This window comes from Bombus impatiens, unplaced genomic scaffold (assembly GCF_000188095.3).
Source record: "Bombus impatiens unplaced genomic scaffold, BIMP_2.2 scf_0020, whole genome shotgun sequence".
Taxonomy (NCBI): domain Eukaryota; kingdom Metazoa; phylum Arthropoda; class Insecta; order Hymenoptera; family Apidae; genus Bombus; species Bombus impatiens.
This window is the reverse complement of record NT_176439.1, coordinates 237,780-262,119: the sequence shown is the minus strand read 5'-3', so window position 1 is coordinate 262,119 and position 24,340 is coordinate 237,780. Positions and strand designations below refer to the sequence as shown.

Below are 24,340 nucleotides of genomic sequence, written 5' to 3'. Positions count from 1 at the left end.
AAAATACATAGTATACTTATTTTAAATGAATATATAAAACGATATAAATATGAAAGTATATGCATTTGTTTGTTATATATAATTATCATATTCAATGCAAATACGTGTTAATAATATACAAGAATAGAATATGTATAAACAAGAATTTTTTATGTTAAGTACAAAACACATGTTCATGTTCAATATGTTTTTTATTATTTTACAAGAGAATAGAATGAATCAAGAAAACATGGTTGTAGTAACATCTTATAAACTATATATGTTCATTCTGTGCAAAACATCATGTTACATATTTTTAAAATCTGTGTAATGTTTCCTTTGATGAATTAAAAATATTATTTTATAATTAATGGTCAGGTTTTAGCTGCTAATTGATGAACTGCTAATTGAACACGAAGTTCTATACAGGCATCCTTTTCTTCTATGATACTGCGAATTAAAGTAGTCATCTTTTTCTAAAATATAAATAGATTACTAATTTAAAACCGAGAGAGTAAATTACAAATTTCTCATAATTACCTCGAGTAACTGATTTTCTTTGACTAATTGAATCATAGCTGTCATCTCTGCTTCATTCGGCGAATGCATTCTTTCCTTTGGTTTTTTCTTTTCTGGACCACGTTCCGTTAACATTTCCATTAAACGTTTAATTTCATTTCTTTCTTGATTTATTCGCGATTTTAGTAATGCTTGCATATTTAATAATTCTTCATAAATTAAACTCTCTCTTAATTTGTCAATAGCATTTTCAGGCTCAGGCTCTACTGCTGAAACTGAATAATATAATTAAAATAATAAATTATACACATTCTAAACTAATTTTAATCATCGTCTGTACCATTTTCATTTATTCTAGATGAAGTATTTTCTTGTTCATTAAACTGTGATGCAAGTGTAGATGCCTCGCCAGAGTCAACAATATCCTTGTCATGTGTATAAACATTTCGTTCATTTTGAGTAATATTTGTACTTGTTGGTTCTTTATTGTCTTCTGAAATATGTGCCTTATTATTCTTTTTTAATGCTAAAGTAGATGTTGCTTGAACTTCTGATTTCACATGTTCTACGTCTTCCTCTTCTGCTTTTGTTTTTTGTACATTTAATTCTACTACAGTTTCGTCATTTGATTTTACCTCTTCATCTAAACTTTTTTGCGCTGCACCTTCCATTTTTTGCACCGTTTTATATTTCCTCTAAAACGAATAAATAAAAATTTATATGTGATGCAATCATTTCTCCATATACACTTGTTTAAATTAAAGAATAGTAAAATCGGACCTTTAACTGCGTTATCATACGTTGTACTTCCCATAATTGTTCCTCGCGCGATTTTGTAACAAAACCTGCGTTCATTTGCATGTGTATTTGCGAGAGTAACGATTCTTGTTTAGATAATTCAGCTGCTATACTTTCTACAGAATCTGGAAGATTAACGCTACCGGACGAAAGTGGCGGCACATATTTTATTAATTGTACGTTTGGAAAAAGAGCTTTGCAATGAAATAACAAAGCTAATAATAGCCTATGACTCATTTGTAATACAGGACTTAAAGTCATTGAGATGGTTTGAGCATTCATTTTAGTTGTTTTTTCCTGTAATGCAGTTTTATGTAAAATAGATACATATAGATTTTATGCCCTAACTTTTTTGTTTTTTTGTTTTCAACATACTCGTGCTGTAACATGATCTAAGTGTAATATGACCCATGCGAGAAGAACTTTATTACACTTAGGAAGCTGTTGAGTTAAGTGTATTAGTTGTGCTTCCCTTTGAGCAACATCTTTTGTAGACGCTGCTTGTTCAAACCTTGATATCATTTCACTACTCTCTAGAACAGGCTCTGGTAGCTCCCTGTATTATCAAAATTTTAGTTTTACATTTTTTTATTTTCAGATATTCGTTTACATCTAATATTGTGAAATACAAACCTAAGGAACAATATCAATAAGCTTGTGGCTACTGTAGGTTCAAATTCAGATAAATTTACTGGTTCTCTATGGTTGTATAATTTCTTTAAATATTGAACTTTTGATTTCACTCCTGGTACTTTATACAAACCCTCCACATTCATTCCATGTTCTTCTATAAAATCAATGCAGTCTCTTACGATTAAAGGTAGTTCAACACCATCATGACAACGACTTCTTTCCACTGCTAAATGCAGGCTAACACCAAATATTGGTTGCTCCTCTACATTGATGATCAAAGATTAGTGAAATTACCACCAGTTAAAGTTAATTAAAGTTACTATCAAATAATTTCAAAGAATACATATACATGTCTTACCCCCAATATCCAAGCCATCCTCCCCTGTGTGCTTTCCTTTTTTACGATCTTTTAATTTTTGCTTTGCTTTATCCTTTTCTTTCTCTTTACGTTTCTCTTTCTCTATATCTTTCTCATCCTTGTCCTTTTTCTTTTTGTCTTTTTCCTTTTCACCATCCTTCTCTTTACCCTCTTTTTCTCTGGATTTTTCACGTTTTTCTTTCTTTGATGGAAATTTGAAAGCTTTGGTTTTTTTTGACTTTGAAGGACTTCTGTGAGTTAAAGCATATGCTAATTCAAGTAATAAAGTAGCTGTATATAATATATGAAAAGGTACATTTACTTTATGCATTATAAAATCTAATATTTAATTTTTTTATTTTTCCTTTGAATTTATAATCTATCCATCACTTCTTTGTATGTATAGGACTAATACTTTCACAATAAAGTATATATTTACTATAGAAATAAAGACTAAAATAATCAACAATATCAAATCGTAAATATTTGTGACAAGTCTGTTTTCCATTTCAGGATGATTATATTTAAAATGGTAACTAAGCAGACACATAAACAGTCCAATCAATACAACTAATTTTAGATTAATATGATGCTTAATTAAGATATCAGTGCCAACAATATGTGAAAATTAAAATAACTTGATGATACTAATTTATACCCCAATATCTTTCATTACAGGGAACGCTATGTAAATATGAAATCAATGGCTTAATGAACATTTGTAGTTAAATAAACAAAACAACATGGAAGTAAGATTAACATAAATCAATTAATGTCTATAATTTGTAAAGAACTTTGTAGAAAAACATTACTTTGTTTCCTGATCTTCATCAGGGGAACTTTCACCCTCTAAGGTGGCATATCCTCGATCCTTTCGATCTTTCTTTTCTTTTCGTTTACCGCTAAGAAGTTCTTTTTTAGAATGTTTTTCATGTCCACCTTCATCACTAACTGGAAAATATATACATATGTACAGATGACAACTAATTATTCGAAATATAAATACAGTATTTTTAAGCACTTAATTAAAACATATTTGTTCAGAAAAAATATTCGCTGTTTGACTAGCGAGTTTTATGACAGATGCATAACCTATCTGTTAAAATAACTGTCATGCGAAGGAAATTAGATAATTCGATAAACGGTAATACGTACAATCGCTTTCGTTACTTTTTTTCGCTGATTCCGAAGCGTATAACCCAGGAAATTCTTTTTCTACATCTGGACTTTCGAAATCCATTCTCTAGTACTTACGATGCTATAACAGACTTAAAAATCTAAGCATCGTAAGTATCGATTATTTCGTTCGAGCTCTTCTTCTCGATTGTCCAAAAATTACTCGACCATTCAGATCGATTATTTAAATATGAATTTCTGCGAATATTTTTATTTTATTTTCTTTAATTCATTTCGTGTACTTCAGAAGGTAGCCACGGTTTAAAAACGTAACCATCGCCTTCTTTGCTAGCCATATAAGTAAAATACGCTTGCTTGAACGATACCGATGGAAATTTTCCATACTCCATCGAATTCCACATCGATCGTGAATATAAAACGCGTTCTTTACGAACTCGACTATAGAATATAGCTTTTTTCAGTGCGATCTATAAACGAATAAAATATTTGATATAGATAATGAAATTAAACACTTTTTTGTATCTATACTGTGTTAAAGGGAACCTTTGTTTTTATTTCTTGCGCATCATCATAAGTTAATTTTCTAAGTTGAATTTTTGTCATTTTCAACGATGGTACAGTAACTTTAGATTTAGCGGCTCCCATATCTAGCGTGTTCCACATTTTAATACTGTTGCGTATTGATTTGTCTAAAAACATTATAACAGGAAATTTTTATTCTTTGCTTTGAAGCTATGGTTCCAGACATTTACAAGAAATATCTCTTACAGAAAAAAACTAGTGCAAATTATTGAAAGGTATAATACTAAAGAAGTACCCAAAACTGCTGGTTGTGAGTTCTTCTCCAGTAATGATTTGATCTCAATATATAGTTATATATAGTTCCAGTACTACTCAGTCATTTACTAATAAGACCAGTAAGTAGTTTATTCCCAGGTTATTACTGACCACTACTAAGCTCTTAACCCTTTGCACACGAGAGGCAACTCTCGGTCACCACGGCGTTCCGTGCTGCAAATCCAGTGGCGAGCGAGAGACGACAGTTCCTGTTTATACTAGATTTCGAAATCTCAAATTGATGAGAGTGCAATATTGGTTTGTAAATTGGTTCCTTAGCTCTTTATGTTCTTTGTTAAGAAATGTAAAGTGTTAGAATTTAAAATGAAGATAAAATATTTAATCCCATATCTCTCCGAAACTATGGTTCTGACAACGTCTGCAACGTTAGTTCGGATTCGATGATCATGACAAAAGTATTATAGTTTAGAAACCCTAAAAAAATGGTTTTCGGAAGTAAAATTAGCTCAAATAAAGATGAACATGATTCAGAACTTGATCTTGATTGAGATGAATTATATTCAAGAATGCAACTTGCTGAGTGCTTTATAAATTATCATACAAAAAAAATACAGAAATTAATATTACCAAATCATATTTTCAAAAATGTAAATATAGATAAATTATTAGAATATAATGTTTTTGTAAGTTAATTTGCATATAAAATCATTTTACGCTAGCTGTAAGACACGCGTCACGTATACGCTAAATCATCCGGAGTAGCAGCTACGCCCGACCGAAAAGTCCTCGAGTGCAAAGGTTTAATAGTACAATTATCAGAATGCAGTAATACACCACTTAAATCAATAATGTATTACTATTACTACTAGTAATATTCTCCTATAAAGATTTATATATTATCGTAGTATCGTGGACAGATTGCCTAAGAAACATCGGGTGAACTATAGACAATGTTGCGAGAAAGCCTAAGTGCCGACAGGCCGAAAGGGTCAGGAAACTTCAATGGACCAAGCGGCCCATCGTCGGTGTCGTCGGTCCTTCAATCGAATAGTTACGCGAAAGAATGTGTAGTGACCATGATCGCGTTATGTACGAATATGTGGTGAAGGTATGAGAAGACGACAAAGGGATGCTTAAGGGAGAAAGGCAAATTAATCGGCAGTCGTTAATTAAGAGTCGAGTTGTGAGGATTCGTTAATTGAGACTCGAGTTGTGAGGAGTTAGTTAGTTGCGAGTCGAGAGTTGAGTTGAGAAAGTTGAGTTGGGAGAGTTCAGTTGAGACAGAGTTGCCGAGTTGTTATGAGTTGTAAACTATTAGTTGTGAGTTGTGAATTATCAATTTAGTTGCCTAGTTATATCACATTATTGTATTTAGTTCACGTTAAATAATCATCGTTTCCTGTTTAATTCACTATAAATAGATCCATCTATTAATAAATTTATCATACAGAATAGAAATCATTGGAAATCCTAATTTCTAATATTTCTGAATAAATAATCCTATAATATTATATGAATATTATAATATAATATGCATATGACACATTACGTGAAAATACTTTACTTACTTTTAGCCGCATCACTAAAACTGAGCCCTTTTCTATACATCAACCAATATTGCAACTGTGGCATTAAAAAACACTTGGGTAGTTTTGCAAACAGAAATCCTTCTGCCGCCATTTTTTTTAATTCGATCTGACCGCATTTAAAAATTTGAAAAATTATAATATATCATCCAAATAAATACAAAGTATAAAAAATAAAATTAAATATTAAAATAAAATATTTTACCTTCACTATAGCCATTAAATAACATTTAGAATCATCAGAATCTTCTTCAGTTTCTTTATCCCAAATATCTATATTCTCTACATTTAATTCAATAGGATCATTTTGAATATCGCCTCTAGTTTGTTTCTGAGGAACATTTACATATTTCTGATCTCTTCTTTCAATCTTGAAGTCTCTATCTTCTTTACGTGAACTCTTTACTTTATTTTCAAAAGTCTTTTGCCCTGCCACATTTGTATCTTTATTTTCTTTATGCGAACTTCTTGCTTTAGTTTCAGAGAATTTCTGCATTGGTAAATTTTTAATCTCTGTTTTAATTTGAAGATCATCAATATTTGATTTAATATGTCGAGCGGAATTTGTTAATTTGCCTTTGATACTAGTAGGTTTTTGTAAATAAGATGCTATATAACGACTGTTATCCTGCACAACTTGTTTGTCTTTTCCTGTATTTTTGTCATTTTCGATTTCAAGATATCCACCACATTTTTCTTTGCAACTATGATCATCATGTATGTGATATGCTGATTGAGGAGCATAAATTTGGCGGAACGCTTCTTTCACAGCTTCTTGTCTGTATTTCTTTTCAGCAAGTAAAATTTCTTCAGGTTTTGGTAATGGACCAGGAGTAATCTTCATAGGCGACCAATGTCGATGCAAACAAACACATGATATCTCATGTTCGCTTGGTTCAGGTGTCTGAATAGGTGTAACCATATGGATACCACCTACTATTTGTTTAGGTGGTAAATGGTCATAGTTTTCGGCAACTCCAGTTATACAATATTTAATATCGTCTATGTATTCATCTTCTCTTGGAATTCTTTTTACGTCTGATATCATTAATTTTGTATTTGGTATCAATAGTTTCGAAATGTCAGCTATGTTCACATATGGTTGCTTTTTCAAAGACTTTAATCGTTTTTGACGCTGCTTCCATTTCACTTTTTCCTCCTTATGTTCGAGTATTTTTCTTTCATACTTACATTCACATACTGGTCGTTTTGTTTTAAGTTTTCTATATGATATAGGACAGCCAACTTTATTAAATTTGGCACATTTCAGCCAACAAGGCAAACTGTCTCTGCATCGTGTGAAATAATCTATCAAGCCTACATCTTTAAGCGCCAGATTCCAGCGATCTTTCGGTGGTTTCGCGGTTATTAACTTGTCTTTGGATTCAAGTTCTTTCAACAATTGAGCTTTTCCTTCATTTTCATTTATAGTTTGAATACCATACGTTTCTACGTATTCGTTACAACCGCAAGATTCTCTATTTTTTGAAACTTCAGATATTTTCGGTCTACCATATTGATCGAGAAATTTAAGACTTCGGTCTTTACGTTGCGTAAGACACATATCATATGGAGATTCATAAAGATCATATTCGGGTACATATTCATTGCTTCTACGAGGACTTGGTGGTGGAGTATAATAAATGACCCCATCAATAACTTGCATCTTTTTGTCTTCGTCTTTCTTCTTTCTTAATAACTTCTTTTCTTCGCCATTTTTCTTTCCACCTATGAGTCCTCCGATATTATATAATAATATTTTCTTTTTTGCCCTATTGTCCCGACAAACACATGGTTTTCCACCTGACCTAACTGGTACTGTTTCTGGAGGATAATCTGGATCAGTCAGATATATCAAAGTTTTCTTTGTTGGTAATTGCTGTTCTGACTTTGTCCTCCAACCACAAGGACCTTTGGTTGGTAATTGTATATCTGCATTTTCTTCAACTTGTACAGTGTCAATCGTAGTTTCTGAATCTTCGTATTCTAGTTGACATTTTGCTGGAGGATCATCTGGGATCTCTGCTGGTTTTATATTATATGGATACTGTTCAGAAGATTTCATTATATTTTTCAATTCATTTATCTTGTTCCTATAAATTGTTTCAGGATCTACATCTTGATTAATCACATCTTTCTTTTTATCTCGTCTTACCGATTTTCTCGTACTCAACTGTTTACTTATTGTTTTCTTTTTTATGTTTGATGATGTAATAGATCTGTGATTTGATTTCTTTGAACTCATTCTTTTCTTATGTCGTTTATCAACCTCACTTACATTACGCATGTTTTGTTGAGACTTAATGGCAGATGTTTCTTTACCAATATTAGATTTTTTCGGATTTGATCCATCGCTTAGTTTTTCCAAATATTTAGGAAGTGAAGGATTTCCTATAGATTTCATATTCAACTTTTGATCGTGTTTATCTTTTACTAATTTTGGAGTACTTTGATCTTGTATCTTATCCTTTGTTGTATCACGTTTCGTTACTTGATTGTATTTCTTTTTACTTTCCTCGCTTTTTCTAATCACATTTTTATCCATTTTTTTTGATTTTGTCTCAATCATTCTTTCCTGGATTTTTTTAAATCCTTTCTTATCAGATTTTTTAAATCCTTTTTCACTTATTTTTTCTTCGCTTTTTAATTTTTCTCGATTTCGTTTTTTCGAAATTTGTTCTGACGTATTTCGTGCAGAATGTGTAGGAGATATTTTTTTTGACTCTTTTACAGTTGGGTGATCTTTTCTTATCTCTGATTTAGAAATATCTTCATGTAGTGCAGATTTTCCAATTTCGTCCATCAATGTTTTAGATTGTACAGCCGTACCTGGTGGTTTTGGAGAACTAAGTTTTAATAACTTTTTAAAATCAGTTTCAGATTCTTTTTCCGATGGTGCTGTACGAAATATATTCCACGGATCATCGTAACCAGGATAGCTCGGATCAGGAACAAATTTTTTAACCTTTTTCTCTACTACCCTTTGTCTTCTAGCTTCTATAGCTTCTGGACTCATGTGACACTTCTTGTCGCGTTCCTTTTCTTTTCCTTTTACCTCAACTGGAGGAGGCTTTATTAATTCCTCTCCTTCTACTTCTTCTTCTTCTTCTTCTTCAATATCTTCTCCTGGAATTTCTTCTTCTATAAATATTTGCTGTGGTTTTAATGGTATTCGTTCTCCAAAAGGACCTTCACAGACAGCTTGTCCAGGTCTTTTTCCACAAGAAGGACCCTGAATAATGAATTTTATATTATATTATTGTAATTTTCATAATAAGTATACAAAAATAAAACCTACTCTTAATATTTCTTTCCGTAATCTTTCCTGTTCTTTTAGTTCTTCTGATGTTAGAGTATGCAAAGCATTCCAAGGTCCTCCGCAAATATTCATACCATGTTCATCCCCACATGGTTGAAAATCTGCGATACTATACATTTTCTTCTTCCCTGTAGCTTCATCTCCTTGCTTTTGTTTTGCCATTTCAACTCTTCTTTTTAATCTATTTATGTCATGTGTAAATGGACTTCTTCTACATGACTTATTACCTGGATACTTTTTACAGGAATACGCAGGAGATTCTTGGGGTCTAAACTTTTTTCCAAAACACAAACCTTCCTCTTTTGTCCATGGTATATTATCATGGCTTACATTTGGAAACAAGCCTTTAGTAAATATTTGTTGAATTGCACATATACAAGGTGGAACATTCCTAAGCGGTCTAGGTGGTGGACGTTCTATAACTCGTGCTGGCATGCGTATTACTTCTTTCTGAGAACCAGTAATAAAATACTGTGTTTCACCTGTTTCATTTGTGACACCACTTATTATAAGGTTGTCAGTAAGGACATCTTCCGAAGCTATAACTTCTAATAAATTCACGGTTGATTCTGGAGGTGTTAGTGCAGGAGAATGCATTGCCATTGATCCTACAATATATTTTTTTTTATTGTCGTCTTCGGTTATAGTATCTATCACAAAATAAGGCGCTTTCGTTTCTTTTGCTTTTAAGTATGATTTTCTAGTTTGTCTACAGGAACAACAACTGTCACATGTTGGTCCTGGAAATACTAATTTCGTTATAGCTTCTATATTTTTTATCATTTTGTTTGCCTCTCTTTCTATTTTCCGAAATTCTTCATCCACATTTTGCAGCCATTCTTGCCAATGACGAGATAAATTCTGCCTTCCACTTGGATAAATCTTTTTAGGTCCATCTCCAAGTTTCAATACTGCAAAGAATCTCTCGTTGCTGTTAGTGGGTGTTACATTTGCAACACCAGTCATTTCATACGTTACAGGGCAAGTTGGTGGTTCATCTGAAGCACCAGATATTATGTAATGTGCATGTTTCTCGCCAAGCCAAGATTTTTTATTTGATTGAGGTGGTTGTAAAACTCCACATATTTTATATTCTATAGGCCCTGGTTTTTCGCTAATTCCATTGATTGTAAAATCAAATAATCTATTTTCACCATATAAGGATGGAACATTAAGGCCAGTAGATATTTGTGAGTTATGCGGTATTCTCTGTTTTGTACTGATTGCGTTACCTATTATGCTCTTAAATTTTTCATTTTCGTTATTTTCTGTAAGTTCGTTCGCTACAAAATTATGTTGATCTTGATTTAATTCAAAAGAGTATGGAGAATTATCAGATGGATTATTCCTCCTAATTCTGACTGGTACATCATCCTTTTGTTTCGTATCAATAAAAGTATATTTTTTCTGTTTTGTACTAATGGAGGTATCTCTTTCCTGATTTGTTTTGGTAGAAATATTATGTGGTTGCTTTGTTTGAATAGAAGGATTATTTTTAATCTGAATTAACTGATAATTTTCCGAAACGTTTTGTACTTTACCGTGTTTGTTTCCTTCGTAATAAGCATTAACTTTTGCACTGGAATAATTATTTAAAAGGCAATTTTTAGGAGGTAATATTATATTCGGAATTGGTATTAATCGATGTTGCTCTTGCCAATCTTGTAAGCGATTGTAAAAAGTTGCCCAATCTGTTCGTATAAAAAGTTTTTCTTTATAAGGCGATTTCATCTTCTGCCTTATTGATAATGTTGGTGGAATTGCTATATAAATGATATGTAATAGAATAATAAATTAATAACATTACATAGTAATATGTTAAAATATAATAATACATAAATTTATATAATATAGAAAAAGTTACGTTTTGGTGGAAATTCTGACATTGTTACAGGGGGTAAACGTTTGTGAAGCTCTATAATAGCTTCTGGTAAAGTCAGGAATGCAATCGCTGATAAAATTATTCTTTCATTACAATCATAAAAGTTTTCTAAAATTTAAAAATAAAATTTAAAGTAAAGATGTAATAAAAAGATTTAGAGTATGAAAATACAGCATACTGTATCCTTCCTCTTCAAAATAATTTCCAGTTAATATCTTATAAATTTCTCTTAAAAATTCGATTACATTGCAGTTACAAGATTCTTGCAATTTTTTAATAACATCTGACGTAAGTGTAAAAAATGTAGATATAATTCCAATTGATATAAGAGTTCTTTGAGTACGTCCTGTTACCATTTCTTCACAATCTTTCTGCATTATACATTGTAACATCCTTAAATTTTTAATCTATAGATTTGGAAGTATTTCATATTTTAATCGTGGTTTAATACTATAGTTGATCAATGAAAGATGAATATCATACTTGGTTAATAGAAAAATCTTGATACCATCGTGGATACTTGTCTGTTTGTTGTTTTAACATATTTTCTGCTAGAAAGGGAAATCATAATATCTTAAGATTTTATTACACTAATGAAATTATAAGATTATTAAATAAATTAAAATTAAAATATTTACTTTTTTGCTTTCCAATTTCAACATTTTTATTCATTTTTTCATTGTATGCTCTTTGTTTTTGTTCCCATAAAATATCTTTTGCTCCAATAATTTCATCTTCTAAATACCATTGCAATGGTCTTTGAAGAAGAGACGTAACTTTTTTATCATGTAAATCTTCAAATTCAAAATCATCATCAGTATCTTCTAATTTATGTTGTTTATGTAATTTCTTTGCTTTATATAACTTCCTTAGTCTTTCTGAAATCTGCAAACTTTTCTTATTTTTGTGTCTATGATCTCCTATATCAAATTGCTTGTTTTTAAGGCTTTTCCTTCTCAATTTACGTTCCATATAGTTAGTAAATTCTGTTCGCAGTTTCAAAGTTGGGCTTTCAGTTATTGTTTGTAGAGACATCAATGGTGATCTATAAAGTGATCTTAGCCTGTCATATTGCGTTAATGGATCAACATTATCAACTGAACAACAAAAGTCGTAAGGTTTCAAAATGAGTTTCTTTGCATGTTGCTTTCTGTATAATAAAAAGTTGATATTGTATTATTGTAATATTTATTAGGAATGTTTCATGCATACCTTCTACGATTTAATGTTAGTCGTGAGCTGGTTGTTTTTGACCTCAGGGAAACTTTGGACATTCTGGCCAAATGAAGCAAAGGACAATAATAATTAAAAAGTATATTACTTATTTTCTCAGTTACATTTGAGTCGTGTTACTATTATACTTGTAAATTTGTGGGATGTATGATGGATGTTTGGTGTTGATCTGATGTGTGATATTTGATTTGGAATGAACATGTCTACAGTTACAAATTACATATAGTATATATAATTAAAATTTTGTTATAATCGTTTCTTGGTATAAATTTGTGTATGGAATTTTTTAAATTTATTTCACACATTGCATACACTATAAAAAGTTTTAGTTGCCTATTAATTAATGCAAATAAATGATATTTCACAATTACTAAAATTACATTTAATAATTATTCAATAATGTTACACAAAAAAGATAGGAGATACGAGAAGAAATATAAATTGTGTAAAAAATGAGATATATTAAGCAATTATCACCATTGTCTTGAAACCAACTTAACTATACATTTTATGTGTAATTTCCATCTAGCATTTTCAAATATTGTTTTTATATATTTCTTACAAAATAATATTTTATAACTTTCTATTTATTTATTTGTTATTATCTGCTATTATTCAAAGAAATGTACAGAAACATTTTAGTTAGATGGCGCCAAAGATATTGCTCGTATAACATTAGAGAAGAGTATCTTGGTATACTAAGTTTATAATGAAGATTTCAATATATTCAATGTTGCTTGGTTTGCGGCTACTCTAAGTGTCGTATGTTAATGTAATTGAAAAATTGAAATTTTACTGATAAAAGTATAAAATAACATTATTTTAAACGTATATTTCTATTTTTTGGTAAGTGTAACACATTCTATCATAAAAATTCAAACTTTAGATAATTATTGCTGAGTTAGAATTTAGTTTATATTACGAAAAAGTGGTTAGGTTATTTCTTTTATTTTAATTATTATATTAATTCATTTATGTTACTAATTTATGTCACACTAATTTATCCATTCGACTTGTAGATAAATGACTTAAACAACTTCTTATCGATAAATCGACATTTTTCAAAATGTTAATATATTGTAATAAATGTTTCTGGAATACTTTTGAATGGTTTTATTTCTATGTTTAGACATAATATGGTACGAGGTGGTCGAGGTGGAATGATTAGAGGAGGTAGAGGTGGTATGGGACGTGGAATGGGGTTTCCTAGGAAACAATTCCTTCCACGCCATCCATTTGATTATACTTTGTGCGAAGCTGCATTTCCTCGTGTTAAACCCGCACCAGATGAGTCAGATTTTCAAATGGCACTGTTAAAAAAGAATACAGATATGTGCCCTACACCAAAGGAACAAACTTCCATTTTAAATCTAGTGACTAAACTACAGACTGTACTGGATAATTTAATAGTTGCTCCAGGCAGTTTTGAAGCTTGTGTAAATATGAATTCTTTGTATAATCTAACTACATATTTTGTAATTTTTATTTATTCAATGAAAGTAATGTTTTATAGCAATTGGAAGAAGTGAGACAAGTAGGTAGCTTTAAAAAGGGAACAATGATCAAGGGTCATAATGTAGCTGATATTGTTGTGATTCTTAAAACATTACCTACTAAGACAGCGGTTGAAGCACTTGGTACAAAAGTTAATAATGACTTGAAGAGTGTTAATCCCAAAGAAATTTTCAGACTGACTCATACAGAGCGTGGCTTTGATATTGCTAATAATGAAGCCACAGTGCGTGTATTGATCACTACTCTACATCAGAACTTGAGAAAATTAGAGTCAGACCAGCATTTAGATGTAAAGATATGTCAAGGACATCTTGCTGCAATCAGACATTCTCGGTGGTTTGAGGAGAATGCTCACCATTCCAGTATAAAAGTTCTAATAAGATTACTTAGAGATTTGAGAAGTAGATTTGAAGGTCTAGAGCCATTATCTCCTTGGATGTTAGATTTATTGGCACACAATGCTATAATGAATAACCCTAGTAGACAAGCATTACCAATAAATCAGGCATATAAAAGAGTACTTCAGTTACTTGCTTCTGGACTCTTTCTTCCAGGATCTGCTGGTAAGATTCATTGTATTATTACTTATCATAATTCTTGTCTTTTGCCTTCTGACTTACATCATATTTACAAGTATTTTCACTATATATTAATGAAATAATATTCTATAAACTCTATATATAACATTTTATCATGGTTTCATTAAGGTATTTCCGATCCATGCGAAGGTGGCAATATACGTGTACATACAGCTATGACATTAGAACAACAAGATTTGGTATGTCTTACAGCCCAGACATTATTACGTGTGTTAGCTCATGGAGGCTACAGGCCATTACTTGAGGGCACTAATAAACTTGCTGTAGAGATGAGTGTATGGGCAGGTGGTGTAGTTGCTAGTCCTTTAGACAAAGCATACGAACCTCCTACAGAACAAGAGCAACAAGAAGATATGGAAGAATGTAATGAAGAGATGATAACAGAGAGTGCTTAATTTTTTATTCATTGTAGTTGTGTTTTCATTTAATGTCCTTGCTACTATAGGGCAAAAGTTGTGTACTATTTTCTATAATGATGTATTCATGATCTTGATCATCTGATACAAAAGTTAATGTATTCAGTATTGCATACGAATTTCAAGAATGTATGATTTTTTATCAACGACTAGTGCCGATAATTTTACGCGATGAAAATGTATGGACTTGTATATGACATTTCAAATAAAATCCGAATTATATCTATCTATTATTAGTATAATGCATGATCTAAGTCCCCACAATGTTTTCTAAATTGATTCATATGGAAACATATTTTTCTTAATTTATTTCAAATATTTCACTAATATTTGATAATTTAAATAGCAAATTAGCTATTGCCTTTTCGATTTCGTACACTTGGCAGTGTTAGATATGTTAAAAAGATCGCAATAAAAGCTAGGTGCTCCGATCCTATCGCAAGCAAGGATCGTTTTCCGGAGTTCGATTGATACGAGCACAATTTACTGATCGACTGCTCACACCAGCACGAACTGCTACTTTGAAGAGTTTCCCTTGTGGCATGCAAATGCAAACTTTATATTGTTCATGACCAGATGGATTTTGTAGAAACAGTGGTGCAACTGGTATGTTTTCTACATCGATAGAGACACCATCTTTGGCATCAAGGATAATGCTTCCGTTGACGCTTCTCAAAAAAATATCTGTATCCGCGCTCCAGACGATATCTTTGCTTTCCATGCTAGCGCCTTCTGCGCCTTGCATAGAAATTTGATCATCCGAATTTACGGTAAGACTTTCGTTAACTGGTGACGTGATTCTGTGCGTTTCTGCGATTTTTACGTCGATTTTCTTCACTCCTGCAGGTAATCCGAAATTGGGGAAATCGGTAGTGAAATAAATAGTGCCGGTTCTGGGGTCTTTCACTTCGAAAGATTCTACTTTTGACATAGTGGTACCGTTCGACAAAATCGTTACTTTAGCAAGCGTTTCATCGTCTGTTCGATGGTTATTCACATTCACGCGTATTTGCACACCAGCTTCGTTACCGGATATTTCCATCGGCTCGTCTCCGTAACTCTGACAAACACCTGATTGTAAGCATACCTACGAATGCAATACATATCGTTAATTACAATCTTACAAGAATATTTCTGGTATATTAGAATATCTGACCCTGTCCAAGTCGGTTTTCCCATAAAACTTTACAAGATTCTCGTCAGGTATCACTTCCATTGCTTCCATTCCTTGACTGATTCGTAGGACAGCGATTACGGTGATGTTGAGAAAAAGGTTACAAAGTCCAATTATCGCTAGGATAAAAGTTAAGGTCCACAAACAATACCGTCGTTTTATTAACTTCTCGTTGGATGCCGACATGGTATAGGATGACACGATTGTTGTTCGATTAATGTTTTCGGAACTAAAAGTATTATCATTGTTGTTATAAGTGTTACGAATTCGATTATCAATATGAAATGTTCATTTATACCTTATGTGAACGCTACTGCAACTATTTTGACGAATGCAGCCTTTAATCAGTGGTCCGTCGCTGTTGGATAGATTATCCTCAGCCTTTGATATCGAGGGGGATCCAGTATCATTTCCACATGCGTCGAGAATGGCAGACATTGAATCTGTGCTACGTACATAATATCTCTTTCGCTTATACAATTACTTTTTAATATATCGCATATGTATTTCCTAAGCGTCGTAACTCCAAATAATCCAGCCCTATGTTAGAAGAACACACGTTAAAGATGAATTACAAGGGCTAATTATTTTTCTATAAGCCTACAAACAGTTACTCGCTTTCCTAAAAAATTTGTTGAGTTGCGTTACTTCTGAAATACATGTGCGATATGTTTAATACTTTAACTGAATATATGTAATTATATATATGAATCAGAAACATATTAATACGACATACCTAATTGAATATCATCCATCTAACGATACAGAACGAAATTTACATATCTTAAACATTTTTATGTGTTTTGTGTTTGTATATGTGTCGACAAATGTAAATCACGAATTCTTAATTGACGAATATTTTTCTCTGGTACAGGTGGTACTGGTGTCATTTACGTTCAGACTGGGAGTAACACAGTGCAATTGGTTTTTAACCTTGATAGTACATACGTTCACGTTAAGTGTTGGTTCTTTCATTTATGTTATGCAACAGCTGCATTATGTCGCGAATTTGTAAAACAACGATCCTTACCTCGGCAGCTTCGGAATTCTGGATGAAAACGAAAATAGATGATCACCTCGGTTTCGACCGCACGCGTACACGGTGTCACGAAAACTAGGTAAATCTGCCGGTTGGCGCTTGCGCGTCTAAAGATCGATGCCGAATATTCTTTAAAATTTTCGCTTCCAGTACAAAGATCACAAGAGAAAAACACAATAAATATACTTTTATTGATTTTTTAATTTTAATATATAATCAATAAATATACAGACAGTAAAACATAAATATACAGACAGTTTTAGCAATACGAGATTGATTGGCGACGTACTAAATTTTAAAACTATTCTGTGTAAAAAATAAGAAATACGACTTACCGCCTGCGGCCTTCATATGTATGTATAACAAAATTTATTAAATTCTTTGAAATTGAATTCTTCCATGTTTGAAAATTTTCTGATATTCATGTTATTTGGCATATTTTTGGGCTATAATACAAATTCCCAATTTTGGGCTGAAAATTCCTTCTGGTTGCCCAGGAATTCAATCATAAAATTTGTTCAGAAAAGTGTAGTACCAGGAGAAGCTTGTTGGAGCGATTTCGGGTGTTTTCTCCTTACAAGTTTCCTTGTAATACTTAAGTATTCGTCAAACGTTCTTCTAACATGATTTTTTTCCGAGAATATTTTGAAAACTTATTTGTTGGGAACCGACAGAAATTTTGGGCCCAAAATCGAAGGTTTGTATTAGAAGAACATGATGTGTAAGGAGATGGTACGGGAAATCTGTCAATTGGCTCCTCTCATACGTGACTTTTTCGAAAAATGTTTTAAATCGATTTTTTCTCGGGAACAGAAGGGAACCTTTGGCCCAAAATTGGGGTGTAAAACATAAATCATGAAATAAAAGGATAAAATATAGAGACAATTTAACATAAAAGTATTATTATATTCATTGTATTTCTGTGTCACGAGTCTGGCCAAACTTTGCTCTCTATCCACGAAATATAATGATAAACGCGAGTATATATACCGGGATCAGAGAGACCACAAGGTTTTCCAATGCTTGTTATACCGATTACGCTGTACATGCAATCGTAATCATTGTTGAAGATGACGAGAGGGCCCCCACTGTCACCCTATACATAGAATAAAAATTTTTATGTAGAATGTAAAGTATATATATAGTGTAATTATTAGGCCTTTTTAATTGATATATCGTTTATCGAAAAATAGTAATTTATTATTACACAAATGGAAATTTAAATAAATCATCGAATTAAGAGAAAAGAGAGATTGAAAGAATGCATAAAAGATTTTTGTGATGAACGTTGGGGGTGGACTGACGGACGCCAAGATATGTGATTAAAGAGCTCCAGGCGGATCTGATGAGGACACGAGCAGGGGAGGCAGCGTGGAGGGCAAATTAAGCAAAGATAGGAAGAAGGTGGGGAGCTTCCAAAAGAATGTTAGAAAGAAAATAGAGGAAAAGTTGTTGGGACCAAAATAAGGGGAGGATGGAAAAAGGAAATCAGAGGATTTATTGTATGTTAACAAGAGATGTAGAGTACCACAGTAGATGACGAAGAGAAGACAGGATATTACGAAGAATTAGAAAGGGCGAATAGAGAAGTCTAAAAAAGAAAGAGATAGCAAAGGATAGAGAAATTAAGATATAATAAATAGTATAGATGGATAAAAGCAGAGGAGGTTTCAAGGGTGGTTACAGGTTACAGGTTGGTACAAGGGTGGAGCGAAAAAAGGATGAGAAGGCTGGCCAAGTTTAGATTTGGTAATGAAATGAAAGAAGGCAAATATTGAATGAGCAAGGATAAAAATTATAGGTTGTGCGGGTTGAAAGAAAGCGGAAGAAAGAGAATGTTATCAACCAACTGATGTAGCCAATGTTATCGACCAACTGATGTTGCCAAAGTTATCGACCAACTGTTGTTACCAATGTTATCGACCAACTGATGTTGCCAATGTTACCGATCAACTGATGCTGCCGATGTTACCTATATCGTAGCTCACGTTAGAAGGATTCTAGGAGAAGAAGAAGAGGGAGAAAAATGGATGGAGCTGTTAGAATATACAAGAGAAAAAGGAGAGGAACGAGAGGACGAAGAAGAGACAGATTAATATTAATTAGTGGTTAATTTGTTCTGTTAATATTAAATTTTAAAGATTTAATTGGGTTAGAAGGCATAGTAGGATAGTAGTTTATTATAGACTAAGTTAACAAGTTTAGATTTGGGCAATATATGTAGATAGTCATTAATTAGTATTAAGGATATGGTATAATGTAGGTAATAAAAGATGGCTGTTTTGTGTTAAATCATGAATAGGGGGCGGAAATGTGATATGTAATATGATAATGACTAATTGCGAATATAAGATAGGAATATATAGTGGCAAAAACAAACCAAAGACGTCATATCCTTTGTAATCCGCAAGAAAAATAATAAAAATGTTACCTGTCTAAATAAATCGTCGAATTCGATAATTATGAGGATACGAATACTCGTGTGATTCGTTGTAAATACATAGATTGCGAATGTTTATGCATTTATGAAAAATTTAAATATACTCAAATATATGGAATAGAATATCATGCAATACATAATATGCAAGAATATAGGAAATATCGAAAATATAAATATTTTTAAAGGATGAAGGAATCTATTTAAGGTTCTATTTAAGTTTTACTTCGTTAACGATACAAATAAAAATTTGAATTTGTATAAATATCCGCGGTATAGATATAAATTTCTGAAATATAATTTTAATATATCTTTACCTGACAGGTGTCTTTTCCGGCTTCACCGGCACAAATTTGCCACTCATCCATAATACCACGTATGAATTTACTTTCGTACACGAATGATTTGTTGCATACCGGTTGAGCTATCAAATTAATGGTAACTTTCAATAAATCTTTTGATGGGTCGTCAACTAGGAAAAAATTAAAGATTGAAATTAAAGATCGAACGTTATTTTATTAAACCTTTAACGGTGTAATAAAACGGCTAAGAATTCAGAATAGAGGCTTTCTTAAATTACACTATTAAAAAGTTGAAGTAAATAAAGATTCCTTGATCTATCGTACTTACGAAAATCAACTCTTCCCCATCCGGATGCAGTTGCTTTACCATCGGTACCAATATCCGGCAAAGAATATGGTAAGCAACTGGGTCTTATCCACGCGTTAAATTCCACGTCTTTTTCTAATTTTAGTAGCGCGATATCATGATATGCGAATCGACTCTGGTACTTATTATGTTTTATCCGTTCAATAATAAGGTAATTTTGCGGTCTCGCGTCATCATCCGTTCTCTCGAGGTTTAAGTCACCTAATCGTACCCAGCGAGCTTTACCTCTATAAAGAATTACATCTTAATAATTAAATGGCATACACATATTATTTTATTCCTGGGAGTTATTTCGTTGTTTATTTTATTAGTCCTTATATATTATCTTCTCGCTGACTTATGCTACCGTAAATAACTCTATCGTAATGATATTCGCATTATTCTCGTTTTTAATACTTTTTCTTGTTGAGTCTAAAGTACATGATATACCGTCATTCTTCCGTTACTATATTAAAGACTAACGATATCTCATGAGATACAACAAGTTCGATTATTCCATGCGAAAGTTCAAGATTGCATTTTAAGGTGTCGAAGCTTGGATGACTTGAATACAATTTGAAATTCCTACCCGTACATACTGTAGGTACAATGTGCAGCGGTTAGAACGAATCTTTCCGAAATTAGCGTGCCTCCGCATTGCCAATCGATACCATCGTCGGTATCAAATCCAATCGCAGCCATATGCGGGAATTCCTTTGGTTCAGCCTTTGTACCACCGACGATCAGCTTACGAGTTTTAATCGCGCATACAGATATGTTGATTAGTGGGTTGTCAATTGTTAAAGTTGGCGAAGGTACGAGCTGATACACGGATTTGGCGTATTTTTCACACACTAAAACACACGAGTTTTAAAAGAGTCGAAGAAATTAAGTTTTTTGAAAATGAGAAATTTAATTCTTTAATAAAATTGAACAAATTTTAGGGAAGAACACCTACTTGCTTTGGCCTTGGCTCCTTTAGTAACGACTGATCCTCGATCTGTTGTAGTCGGGATTGTGTTTTTAATTGTGCTTGTGATTGTATTTGGAGAAGTAGTCGTAGGCGTGTCTTTTGGACAACACACGACCGGATGAAAATTTTTGTATCCACATAAACTAGATGGAGGTTTCCCTCTCAATAAATCTTGATAAACCGATGGACAATTCGCTGGAGAGAGGACTATACAAATACCTGGAGTACCATCGATAGTGCATAAATCGCCTGAAAATAATTATGAATGTTAGATAAAAAAGACGAAAACATCCTGTTTGTGTCCGAGAAAATTTAATGACTTTAACTACATATACAGCATTATCTGTATTTACCTACAGGGCTCGGTCGAACAACAATGTACAAGAGAGCATGAGATGCTTCCTTATGAAAAAATAAGAGGAAAATATAGAATAAAGTTTTCCATATGTTACCAAGTTAATTAAAAATAATCAAACTTGATTTTCTCAAGAACTAAGCTACGTAAAAATGTTATTCCATATTCTTCTTACTTTCTCATAATCTTTATTCGTAATTATACGCAGCTAAAACAGTTTCTCAAATAAATGTACAAGTATATTTATACTCGTGACCTGACAGAACCTTCTTCCGCTTTTAATTAATATTCGATGCTCTTTATCGTCGTTAAAATTTCCTGAATTATACGACTGTTCTAGCATTGTGTTAATGATGTTTAAGCTTCCAGTCACAACAAAAAGATAACAATAAGTCGGTTTAAACATTTCTTAAATGTTTTACGTTCAAATGTTATATTATAAATATCACTGAAGCGCGATATATAGAAATAGCATATAGCGGTTCAGGAAAATATATATAGAGACATGTCACGAATATTTATCACTTCATTAGAACTGTAATGTGATATAATTATTATGATCATATTGGTAAAAATTGAAATGAACCTGAGAATGCATATAGAAATTATAGAATAATTATTGCATGTTTTATATTAAACTTTATACAGGTTACTGCATAATTTGCACATTATTTAACGAAATCATCTTTATCACAATTATGTTTAAAATGTTTGAATAAAGACTTACTTACGAGGATATCTTTTTTATATACTTTTCTTATATTTTTCAGATTGGTCTCAAATCTGATCACAATGAAATCTCAAAAAGTTTCGCATAACTCGCATAATACGTTCATAAGTTTTCTATGGTAAATATTTGAATATTTTCGTGAATCGCTGTGTAATAAGCTTTTATTGTTATATCCTTTTATTTTTATCGATCTAATCTTAATAATCTTTCGTTTTGCTGTCTGAGAGAAAGCATCTGTTTACCTTCGTACTGTGCATTACAGGATATCGAACAACACAAAAGAACTGAGAAAAATATTATCGATGTTCGCGCTGATAATGGCATCGTCGTACTTTGCGCACAATCTTATTTTACTTCGTAGCCTTCGAATTCTACGCTTGTCTCCATTCGATGACTGCTTCGGGTCTTCCTTTGTCCGTCGTTTTTGTATGCCCCTCCATATCTCTATCATAGTTGGTAGTGGGATGAGCAAACGATCCATAATCCTTCTCGAATGCATACTGAAAAGTTCACAAACTGGTTAAACGAGGTAAACTAAAATCTTCGTATTCGATCAATTTCGTTTTAATATAAGATGATCAACGATACTAGGAATATTTTCAGTTCGTAGTAAAAATATCCGAACCCGTTGCACGGTTTATAAACGGTAACGGTACGTGAATTTTACAAAATTCTACTCGCTTCTACTTTGTGCAATCGTCAGAATGTTGAATTGTCTATTAAAAATTGTCTATTTATATATATTTGCTACTGAAATATTGCTTCTGTTAATATCTGGAGTTTTCCTATCAATTTAGAAGATCCTTGTTGATCTAACTTACAGTTTAAAAATTCGGATATCTGAGAAGCGTGCGAAGTAACAAAATAGTTCTATACTGTTTGACAAACACAAACGTCGGTTTTATTATTGCGTATTGGCTTTTGAAAATTAATTTAATCGTGCCATGATATTCTATCACTAGATGTATGTAATTATGATGATTGGGAAGAATGATCGGTAAAGGACGATTGTCGATATTGTAACCCGGTTCATCCATAACTTTGTAATTAAAATGAATCATTTTGAGCGGGACATAATATCACATACGCGTCGTACGTCGCTAATGCAATAATCATTCTTCATTTTTAACTCGTGTGGCAACTTCTTTGAAGGAAACTGTGATCGCGCGTGTTATGTCCAGTTTTAATTGCTTTTGCAGACGACACATTTGAAACAAGTGCATTACTGATATAATTACACCACGAATAACATAGGAAATGTACATATACAAAAGGCGCAAATGTGTTCGGTGCAATAATATTAAAAGATGTTAATCCAATCTAATCTAATCTATATCTAAAATGCTGTATATAATGTAATATTAATAAAGGATTATTTTTTTATCATTAATATATATTTAATATATGTTACATAATACTTGATCTGCTAACCGAAGAAAATTCGACGTTTGGATTCACAAATTGTTTATTTTATAGATCTACTATTTTCTTAAATAAAAAGATAATTATTTTCTTCTAAACCTAATTTTTGTAGGAATGAAATATGATAATTTTATTAGTAAATGATTGGTAGTTAGAGCTGTGCGAGAACCCGAAAATACTGGAAACGTGTCTCATAATTCTAGATTGTCGGGATTCTCGAGAATTATAAAATTATAAAGCAAATTATTTTATGATAAAATGTTATATCTAACACATGTTTCATTGTTATTTTTGCTGTATATTCTCGCCTATATAATTTTAAAATTGTCGAGGACCCGACTTTCTCGAGAATCTCAAAATTCTCGGGAATCCCAACAATATCAAATTACAAAATATTTTTGACAACTCGATCCGACCCTAAGCGATATTTTTTCGCACGCCTCTACCGATAAAATGCATAACAAGTAGCTGGGAATGAACATAAATAAAACACGATACCTGGAAAACAATGACGATAAAACATTGTGATTACGCAGAGAAAGTCATCTTTAATCATCGACAGCTTTGTTCGTGAGCAATTTTAAATAGTCAACCAAAGAAGCCGTATCGTCTGATTTACACGGAAAAATTTATTTTTGCTTCTATTTTTGTATCCATACGTTCCTAAACATCAGTATTGGGAAAAATAATAAGAAGCGATAGTAAATTTTACAGTATATTTTAATCCAATACAAATCATTAAATAACAATTTTTCACGGCTATCTATTTAGCTTATAGTACCTTCCATTT

The 24,340-nt window shown here is 32.2% G+C and overlaps 5 protein-coding genes across 10 annotated transcripts; 1 reads left to right on the top strand and 4 right to left on the bottom strand.

Annotated features, from left to right (window-relative positions):
• Positions 1–172: 172 nt before the first annotated feature.
• LOC100744276 (ralA-binding protein 1) lies at positions 173–3,609 on the bottom strand. The gene is made up of 9 exons (XM_003484787.3): positions 3,443–3,609; positions 3,100–3,238; positions 2,288–2,538; positions 1,930–2,191; positions 1,672–1,852; positions 1,279–1,593; positions 839–1,193; positions 520–773; positions 173–455 (listed from the first exon to the last, which is right to left on the bottom strand). The coding sequence occupies exons 1-9, from the start codon at positions 3,525–3,527 to the stop codon at positions 354–356; spliced, it is 1,944 nt and encodes a 647-aa protein (XP_003484835.1). The 5' UTR covers positions 3,528–3,609; the 3' UTR covers positions 173–353.
• A 52-nt stretch (positions 3,610–3,661) lies between these two features.
• On the bottom strand, positions 3,662–12,455 carry LOC100744158. 4 transcript variants are annotated; one of them, XM_012383659.3, is made up of 10 exons: positions 12,222–12,455; positions 11,648–12,159; positions 11,493–11,560; positions 11,188–11,416; positions 10,992–11,117; positions 9,107–10,890; positions 6,014–9,040; positions 5,791–5,917; positions 3,968–4,113; positions 3,662–3,891 (listed from the first exon to the last, which is right to left on the bottom strand). In XM_012383659.3, exons 1-10 carry the CDS (start codon positions 12,281–12,283, stop codon positions 3,688–3,690), a joined length of 6,285 nt encoding a protein of 2,094 aa, XP_012239082.1. In that variant the 5' UTR covers positions 12,284–12,455; the 3' UTR covers positions 3,662–3,687. The 4 variants fall into 4 exon arrangements, with proteins under 4 accessions (XP_012239082.1, XP_024222709.1, XP_033176227.1 ...); XM_024366941.2 differs by having other exon boundaries at positions 11,493–11,557; XM_033320336.1 differs by lacking the exons at positions 3,662–3,891; positions 3,968–4,113 and adding an exon at positions 4,553–4,696.
• Positions 11,985–15,000, top strand: LOC100742732 (interleukin enhancer-binding factor 2). Of its 3 annotated transcripts, none has more exons than XM_012383772.3 (4): positions 11,985–12,122; positions 13,372–13,678; positions 13,756–14,320; positions 14,465–15,000. In XM_012383772.3, exons 2-4 carry the CDS (start codon positions 13,379–13,381, stop codon positions 14,749–14,751), a joined length of 1,152 nt encoding a protein of 383 aa, XP_012239195.1. In that variant the 5' UTR covers positions 11,985–12,122; positions 13,372–13,378; the 3' UTR covers positions 14,752–15,000. The 3 variants fall into 3 exon arrangements, with proteins under 3 accessions (XP_012239195.1, XP_012239182.2, XP_003484823.1); XM_012383759.2 differs by lacking the exon at positions 11,985–12,122 and adding an exon at positions 12,205–12,321; XM_003484775.4 differs by lacking the exon at positions 11,985–12,122 and adding an exon at positions 12,929–13,088.
• On the bottom strand, positions 14,737–16,918 carry LOC100743208. The gene is made up of 4 exons (XM_024367042.2): positions 16,683–16,918; positions 16,245–16,389; positions 15,929–16,175; positions 14,737–15,859 (listed from the first exon to the last, which is right to left on the bottom strand). The coding sequence occupies exons 1-4, from the start codon at positions 16,699–16,701 to the stop codon at positions 15,206–15,208; spliced, it is 1,065 nt and encodes a 354-aa protein (XP_024222810.1). The 5' UTR covers positions 16,702–16,918; the 3' UTR covers positions 14,737–15,205.
• Positions 16,919–17,864: 946 nt separating this feature from the next.
• On the bottom strand, positions 17,865–22,557 carry LOC100741649 (serine protease snake). The gene is made up of 6 exons (XM_003484766.4): positions 22,371–22,557; positions 21,029–21,292; positions 20,660–20,924; positions 20,053–20,318; positions 19,740–19,894; positions 17,865–18,081 (listed from the first exon to the last, which is right to left on the bottom strand). The coding sequence occupies exons 1-6, from the start codon at positions 22,450–22,452 to the stop codon at positions 17,911–17,913; spliced, it is 1,203 nt and encodes a 400-aa protein (XP_003484814.1). The 5' UTR covers positions 22,453–22,557; the 3' UTR covers positions 17,865–17,910.
• Between the last annotated feature and the right edge of the window lie 1,783 nt (positions 22,558–24,340).

What these genes read in the sequence shown, in the direction of transcription:
- LOC100744276 (XM_003484787.3), bottom strand. Translation starts at nt 3,527, where the DNA reads ATGGATTTCGAAAGTCCAGATGTAGAAAAAGAATTTCCTGGGTTATAC. An exon ending in TTATTGATATTGTTCCTTAG is followed by an intron (nt 1,853 to 1,929) that starts GTTTGTATTTCA and finishes TTGATAATACAG; the next exon opens with GGAGCTACCAGAGCCTGTTC. An exon ending in TAGATCATGTTACAGCACGA is followed by an intron (nt 1,594 to 1,671) that starts GTATGTTGAAAA and finishes ACTGCATTACAG; the next exon opens with GAAAAAACAACTAAAATGAA.
- LOC100744158 (XM_012383659.3), bottom strand. Translation starts at nt 12,283, where the DNA reads ATGTCCAAAGTTTCCCTGAGGTCAAAAACAACCAGCTCACGACTAACA. An exon ending in TACGGAAAGAAATATTAAGA is followed by an intron (nt 9,041 to 9,106) that starts GTAGGTTTTATT and finishes TTCATTATTCAG; the next exon opens with GGTCCTTCTTGTGGAAAAAG. An exon ending in TTTTAGTGATGCGGCTAAAA is followed by an intron (nt 4,114 to 5,790) that starts GTAAGTAAAGTA and finishes TAATGTTTTTAG; the next exon opens with ACAAATCAATACGCAACAGT.
- LOC100742732 (XM_012383759.2), top strand. Translation starts at nt 12,293, where the DNA reads ATGAAGCAAAGGACAATAATAATTAAAAA. An exon ending in AGGACAATAATAATTAAAAA is followed by an intron (nt 12,322 to 13,371) that starts GTATATTACTTA and finishes TTCTATGTTTAG; the next exon opens with ACATAATATGGTACGAGGTG. An exon ending in CAGGCAGTTTTGAAGCTTGT is followed by an intron (nt 13,679 to 13,755) that starts GTAAATATGAAT and finishes AATGTTTTATAG; the next exon opens with CAATTGGAAGAAGTGAGACA.
- LOC100743208 (XM_024367042.2), bottom strand. An exon ending in TGCAGTAGCGTTCACATAAG is followed by an intron (nt 16,176 to 16,244) that starts GTATAAATGAAC and finishes TAATACTTTTAG; the next exon opens with TTCCGAAAACATTAATCGAA. An exon ending in GGAAAACCGACTTGGACAGG is followed by an intron (nt 15,860 to 15,928) that starts GTCAGATATTCT and finishes TTGCATTCGTAG; the next exon opens with GTATGCTTACAATCAGGTGT.
- LOC100741649 (XM_003484766.4), bottom strand. Translation starts at nt 22,452, where the DNA reads ATGCCATTATCAGCGCGAACATCGATAATATTTTTCTCAGTTCTTTTG. An exon ending in AGGAGCCAAGGCCAAAGCAA is followed by an intron (nt 20,925 to 21,028) that starts GTAGGTGTTCTT and finishes CGTGTGTTTTAG; the next exon opens with TGTGTGAAAAATACGCCAAA. An exon ending in TGTACCTACAGTATGTACGG is followed by an intron (nt 20,319 to 20,659) that starts GTAGGAATTTCA and finishes AATTCTTTATAG; the next exon opens with AGGTAAAGCTCGCTGGGTAC.